Raw genomic sequence first — 7300 nt, 5'->3', positions numbered from 1 at the left:
CCTCACCAAGCAGGGGTGTGGGGGTGGATGGAGAGTTTCCTGCATATCTGTGTTGGAAAACAGCCCCTCGCATCAGGAGAGGGTCTGAGGCTACTGCTGGGGCCTCGTCAGTCCAAAGCTTACTCCTCCCAGGCATTTATCGAGCAATCGGTCTCCTGCAGCAGGTGCGTGGTCCCTGTTTGGAAGAGTTGTTCATCATGATCTTTATCCAAGAGCTTTAATCTGTGCCCTGAACCCTGACAACTGAGTGTCTGGAAGATAAGAAGTGATTGAATATTGGATGGGGAGCTGCTGGAAGGAGCAGTGTGGGCAAGGGGCAGTTGCAAGCGCTGGATGAGGGGGGCGGGGGGGGGGCCTTGGCTGGGCAGGGCACAAGCGGTGACTTCCAGGTGGGCACCAGAGCTGCTGCTGGTGGGGATGAAGGTGAGGGAAGAGGCCAGAAGGTGCAGGAGCAGCCAGAATCGGAGCTGGGAGGGGAGTCCCGGAGGATCCCCCTGCCCGGTGCTTTACCCCGGGGATGGGCTGCGGGGACAGGCAGGGCCGGACGCGGGTCCTCCCCAGGGCAGAGCACATCCCTGCGGGGGACGGGCACGGCCAAGTGCCCGAAGGTCCCTTGGGGCGAGATACAGCGGGGAACCCCTCCGTGCCCCTCCCCGGGAACCACCAGCGGGGATGCCCCACGCTGCCTCTCGGGGGCTGCCCGCAGCCCGGCCCCGGGGCAACCCCCCTGTACCAGCCCGGTGCTGCAGCTCCCCTCGATGCAACCCCCCCTCCCCGCCCCACACCGGTGCAATCCCCAGCGCTGCGGGGTGAGCTGAGGCGGCGGCGGAGGAAGGAAGAGCCCCGTCCGGCTCCAGCTTCCTCCGCAAGCCCTGCCTCGGTGCACGGTGCCCGCCCCCGGCCCTCCCCCGGCTCTCCCCGGCGCGGGCACCCCGCAGCCGGCCGAGCCGTGCCGAGCCGTGCCGAGCCCAGCCGCCTCCCCGCGGAGCTCCCGCTGCCGCGCAACAGTTGCCCCCCCCCCAACACACCAAGTCGTGGCCACGGCCCCCCGCCCCGGGGGAGCCCCCTCGGCGCCGGGAGGAGGAGGAGGAGGAGGCGGCGGCGGGGGGGCTCGGGGGCTGCGCGGAGCCGCCGCCGCTTTGCAGCGCTGAGCACTGCCGCTCTCATCGCCCCGCTGCCGCCGCCCGGGGCCGGGAGAAGGAGCTCGGCAGATCCCGGCTGCTCGCCTCCCCGCAGCGATGGAGCGGGGCGGCGGGGCCCCGGCGCGGCTCCTCTACGCCGGGCGCAGCCGTCCTCTCCTCCGCCTGCGGGAGCGGAGCAGCCCCGCCGCCGGGCACCGGCCCCCCTGCTAGGCTCCCGGGGGGCGCCGAGCCCCCTCCTGCACCCCCTGAAACCTTCCTGCACCCCCTGAACCCCTCGTGCATCCCTCCCAACCCCCTGTGCATCCTTCTGTTCATCCCCCCATCTCTTGTGCATCCCCTCCCACCCCTTTGTGCATCCCCCTGTGCACTCCCAAACCCCTTGTCCATCCCCTCCATCCCCTTGTGCACCCCTTTGTGCCCCCTACCCCCCCCCCCGTAGCTTCCAGCCCCAAGCCCCCCCACCCTTGCATGCAACCCCAGGGCTGCAGGAGCTGGGGCCACACACCATGGGCACCAAGCAGACCAAGGGTTGCCAGCCGGGCAGCGCCGGGGAGAGCCCCCCGACCCACCACCGCAAGAAAGTACCCCCCAGGGAAAGGGGGGACTTCCTCACCTCCCTCGTGGTGAAGTCCGGCGAGAAGTTTGGGAAAGGGGGTGGCAGCAGCTTGCCCCCTTACCACCGGCGGATCTGCATGATCCAGGACATGCTGGTGCTGGTGAAGCAGGGGAAGCAGGAGGAGGCCACCGAGCTGCTGAGGCACCTGCGGCAGGTGAGGATGGGCAGGTTTCTCCTGGGGGGCTGCCTGCATGCGGTGGGGAAAAAGGTAGGCTAGGAGCAAAACACATCCCGGTTTGGAAAGCGTGCTAGCAAAGAGGGGGCACGCTGGGTTTTTGCGGGTTTAACTTTCGTGGCGTAATTTTGGGGAAGCGGCTGAGGAGCTGCAGGGTGGTCGTGGTGTTGGAGATGGGAAAATAACCCCGGGGAGATGCTTTGCATTGTCTGCAGCGAGGAACCCCACCGGGTGCATTTTTCTCCTTCCCTTCATTGCTTGCGCTGATAGCTCTGGGATTTGCAGTATGCGCAGCCCACTCAAGGAGGTTCCCACTCAACTTTTTGAAAGTTTGATGTTTAAAGCAGATCTGTAAAAGCGCTGAGGCAATTTGAGTTAGCAGCTTTTGAGAATCAGCTCTTTTCTTCCTGGCTCAGAAATACCAAGAGTTGGCAGCTTCGCTTTTTATCTTGCTCTTTTCTGCCGTACAATCGCTTGGTGGGGTTTTGCTGGTGTCGATTTGGGCTTGTAGAAATGAGCGTGCGAGATGCTGTGCCGGAGGGGGAATTAATTGTACGGAGCCCGAGACCTTTCCCCTTGAAAGTCTGTTTGAGCTGGGCATTAGATGAGAAGCAACGCTACGGAAAGTTGCTGTGAGCAAACAGAAAGGCAGCCGAGGAGCACTGCTCTGTATCCAGCAATTTAGCATTTAACCTTTTCTACTGATAGACCGTGATAAAAAGACCGAAGCGCTGGGCATTTTCAAGGCTCTGGGGTACACAGGGCTTTGAAAACCAGCAAGTTTTCCATGCAAATTGAAAACAGACCCATCTCCAAGCTCGGGATTTCTCCCAAGGAGCCTGCGAGGCACCCAGCTGTTCTGCGTAACCAGTTCTACCACCTGGGGAGGTTGCTCAGATCTTCGCTGGGCATCGGGAGCTGCTTTCTTACCCCATAGATCTGCTCAGTGTCATATGTTTTGTGTTCCTTTATAGAAAGCTCTTGTGACTTACTCTCAACCTTGAGAGAAGGTGCTTTTTCTAAGAGGAACGTGTCCCCTCTCCTGGAGTCGGGGGTATGACTCTTTGGGACAAGAACCTCTCCATGTGGGGTCTGTGCAGCCACGGTGGGTCAAACACACGACTGGGAAAACCCCGTGGGGCAGAAGAGGCCGTGAGCTGGGCAGCAGATCTGTGCCGACCTGTTGCACCCTCTCAGCCCCGCCAAAGCTTTATCGTTGCACCAGCAGCCCATTGGAGCTGGCAGAAAGGCAGGTGCTAATTTTAGAAGGTGTTGGTGTCTGTGCCTTGTGCCTGTGAAGTACCGTGAGTTGCTCCCAAGTTCCCTCTGGCTTCAGATCCTGTTTTTTCTCAGCGATGCTCTGGACCATCCTCTCCTTCCCCGCGGGCTGGCTGTGCGGGGCGTGAGGGAGCTGGGACGTGTCACAGCGGCTGCCTCAATGACAAGTCTGACCTTGGGGGCATCCTGTCATCTGACTGGGGTGGGGGGGAAGCTAGAAATTAATTTTAACATGCTGGGGGAAGCGAGGAACCTGTTAGAGTCAGATACGTCTTTGTGAGTGAGTGTTTCTGAAGAGCTTGCTCTGATAAAATATATCTTGGAGTGTCAAAATAGGGAACACTTTGTCCTAGATACTATAATAGACTCGAAGAACATTTTTAATGAGGCAGGATTATTCCTTTCCTTCGGGTAGCGAACGTGGGATGCCCCGCTGAACTAATCCCGATTGCCGTGGTTCTCCACGGGCTGGCTTTTGGGAGGTGGCGTTTTGGGGGTGCGTTGGTGGCTGCAGGGGATGTTCGGTTTGCTCCCAAGGAGCTGGGGCTGCGAGGCGGTGGGAGTCTTCAAGAGCTGAGCTCCTGCTGCGTCCCAGAAGTGAGGATTTTTGGGGAAAGACAAGCTTCCCCCTGCGGAGAGGGATGGACGAGTGAGTCCAGTGGGGCAGAGATCTTTTCCCATGAGCTATTTATACGGCATCCACTGCAGAGGGGCTGTGGTGTTGGTTGGTCTGTGTAGTTGCTAACGTAATGTGCGATGCTGCTGCTGCAAAACTGAGGTTTCTGGCAAACCTAGTGACCTGGTGCCCAGCTCTCAGTTGCATTTAGACTTTATTTTTTGGAAATCCCAGCCATTTAGGTCACTGGGAGCCTTTCTACTGACTTCACCAAGCTTTGAAGCCAGCCCAGCATGGTGGTGAGGGGGTAGGTGATAGCGTCCCCGCGGTTGGAGGTGCTCCATCCTTTTTTTTGAGCAGGATGAGCATGTTGCCAGACCTGAGGCTGACCAGCTTTTCAGCTTTCCTTGACATAATGTCCTGCCTGACCCACCCACTGCAAGACAAGGTTCAGGGGGCTTCTCCTCCTGCCTGCCAGGGCCCCCACAAAAGCTGTGTTTGATGATCGGCCAAAGGGCAGGGCAGCAAAACCATATTTTAAATGTCGTGCCGGAGCACGGGCAGGTCCACGCTGGCATCAACATCCAGCGGGGCCTTTTGCATTTCACCAAATTCATCCATCCTGCTCCTCTGCCCTGAAATGGGAGCGATGCTATTTTCTTTACAGGCTCTCCTAAGGATTAATTAGTGTTTCCAAGAATGCTTGGAGGTTGCAAACAACTATAAAAGCACTAAGATGTGAAGCAAACTTCTTTTTGCTTAAAAAGGTGAAAAACACGAACAGCAGATGGGCTGATGTGCTTCGAGGCCGCTCCTCAGAGAGGTCAGGAGCGGTCTCTGCTGCGGAGGTGATTCGATCCCACTGCCTGCCCTCGAAATGCCACTTCTGTTCTCGCTGCGCGCGAGGGCTGGCAGCAGCCGTCGGGCAGGGTACGGGCTCCCTTTGCACAGCTGGCCTGGTTTAACGACAGGTTCTTTAGTTAGAGGTACAGGTTGTTCTTTCCTTCTGCTCTGGTGACGCTGTCAGCTGCCTGGAGCCCAAACTCCACACTGCAAAATTAAAATCGTCTCCCAAAAAAGTGCTGTCCGCTGCCCTCCTTGGATGGGGTGCGCTCTCCCGTAAGCCATCCTTGCCGAGGCTGCACGTAGGAGGCGTTTGGCAGTTAAATACATTGGAGGATAAGTGGAAATATAACGAAATACTTAAAATTTTACTGAGGCTGGAGTTTGGGGTTGCAAGAAGCTTTCTCGTCACCCGGGTGGAGCCGGTTGCCTTTCATGGAAATAATCCTTGCACTGAATATCTTTGAATCCAGTTTCTCTGCTGCAAAGCAACTTCCCACGTTTACCTGTCAGTGACTTCTCTGCTTTCCTGCAAGGAGCTGCTGTAGGGCCTCACCCTAAGAGAGGGTGAAAACTGAGTTAATTAAAGGGGTCCAGCACTTGGGGAGACCTGGGACCCTGCACCCCAACCCTGCTGGCTGTCACGGGTGGGAGAATTGCAGCTCCTCTGTGCCGATGGGTTGCTGTGCCTGTTACCACCAGTTGCAGAACAGGCTGGGCTTTAATATTCTATACTGTATCACTTTTTTTTTTTCCATTTTTTTTATTTGAGTTTCAGTGGTTAAAGCAGCCGGGCGCTGTCAGTGTATTAAATTCTGGGAGTGTCTCTCCTGCTGTGGAGAGGATTTGTAAAACAAAGCATGTTTTCCTCCTCTCCACTGCCAAACGGATCATTTTCCCAAGTGAAATGGTGAGGCGCTTCCCAGCACATTACGTTTCACTCGAAGAATTTGCCATTGGTTATGGCTCGACGTGGAGTTTTTGCTGGGCTGTTGCTGCGGCGGAGCTGGGCTGGTGGGAGAGGGGAGGAGGAGGCATCCACCAGCGCTGGGCATCACCTGCACGGGGCAGGAGGTGTACAACAGCTCCAGGAATTCAAACCAAAAAAAAAAAAGGGGGGGGGAAAGAGGGCAAAGTATTGTAATAAAACCTCTGGGCGCTGAAGATGGCCAGAAGCCAAATGGCAAGGTCCAAGGTACGGCAAAGCTTCACAACTTGTAAGGCGTCTTCTCTACCCACGCCAGCCTCGCCTGGGCGGTGGCAGGGGAGAGGGACCAGGGCCCCAAAGGGGCAAAGACACCCTGATAACTCCAGTTTGCAAGAAGGGGTTGGGGGCAAATATGCTCTGTCACCCACTGAGCCACGCAGACCCTGCGCCCGCGCTACGGGCAGCCGCCTCTTTGCCGCTGGCAGCCTGCGCTCCCCGTGGTCTGTGCCCCGAATCCATCCCTGCCGTGGTGCAGGTGTCCCCCTGCCCCGTCCCAGGCCACCCCCGGGGTTTGCAGCCAGCGGTTGTGGGGAGCAAGGCACGACGTGTCCTGGCGCCTGCCCCGCTGGGTCGGGGATTAACTGCCTGCGGCTTCTGAGCAGCTGCCTGGTGCTGTGGGGACTGCGTGGCGCACGGATGCTTTGTTAATTAAATGATTAATATCTTCATCGTAAGAGGGGGCTTGGCCAGAGGGAATAGTAAAAAAAAATTAAAAAATAGCTAATGTAGAGACAGTTCGCTTTGGGCTCCTGTGGCCTTTTCCCTGCTACACCAGAGCAAAGGGCTGCATGACAAAATTAAAAAGCAATTCTTAGAGGCAGTCCTTCTACTTAATTAACATTGGTAAGTGCATTAAATGGCAACTGGTGCAGATGGAGGGCTATTTCTCCCAGTTGTCTCTCACACCTGTCTCCATTTTCTTCCCCCAGCACTCAGGATTTTGCACTTTCCGGGTAGGCAGGAGCTGTTGGGGAGAGTTTGGTGTAGGGCTGTGAAGGTGTCGAGCCATGGCTGGTGGCAATGAGGCATCAAAAGGCCGGCAGTCTTCCTGGGGAGGGGGAGCACTGCTTCTGGAGCTCTCAAAGAGAGAGATGTGGATGTTTCCTTGGAAGTCAGCTCTAGCATCCCATGGGTGCTCAGAGATGCTGAGGTGGGGTGGGGAGGGTTTCCCTGAGATCAGACCGGCTGGGCAGCATTACACCCGGGCAGGCTTGAAAAGCAGTCGCTTGTAAAGGTGCAGTTTGGCCCCTTGGTGTGACTTTGTGTGCTCAGTAAAAGCTCCTGAAGCATTTCATGGCCCAGCATCAGCCTGGTCTGGGTGTTACACTGTGTTACACACCGTGCACCTTCATGGTACACACTGGGGGTCAGGAGTGCTTTCGGGGATATTTATTTCCCCAAACTACTCTTCAGAGACGGAGATGCTCTTGCGTAGTAGATCCCCATCGAGGTGGGTGTGTTGTCAGATGAGTTTGCGGTGATCGCGGCATCTCTGGCTGCTCATCAGGGTGAAGGGGATGTTTTTCGGTGCCGCCTTGTCTCAGATTCCAGCTTTCTCCCTGAAGGATGCTGGCCCCGGCTTTGCACCAGCCTCAAAGCACGCGCTTCAGCTCTGCCGACACCAAAACTGCTTAAACGTTCC

General features: G+C 57.2%; 1 protein-coding gene across 1 annotated transcript in view; it reads left to right on the top strand.

Moving 5' to 3' along the window:
* Window positions 1-1618: 1618 nt before the first annotated feature.
* LRRC75A (leucine rich repeat containing 75A) overlaps window positions 1619-7300 on the top strand; it is an 89301-nt gene continuing 83619 nt past the window's right edge. Inside the window, exon 1 of the mRNA XM_068415788.1 lies at window positions 1619-1912. Within this exon, the coding sequence (XP_068271889.1) occupies window positions 1649-1912 (264 nt within the window). The 5' untranslated portion in view covers window positions 1619-1648. The remainder of the gene's footprint in view (window positions 1913-7300) is intronic.

This window comes from Nyctibius grandis, chromosome 18 (assembly GCF_013368605.1).
Source record: "Nyctibius grandis isolate bNycGra1 chromosome 18, bNycGra1.pri, whole genome shotgun sequence".
Taxonomy (NCBI): Eukaryota; Metazoa; Chordata; class Aves; order Nyctibiiformes; family Nyctibiidae; genus Nyctibius; species Nyctibius grandis.
This window is presented reverse-complemented; position numbering and strand designations above follow the sequence as displayed.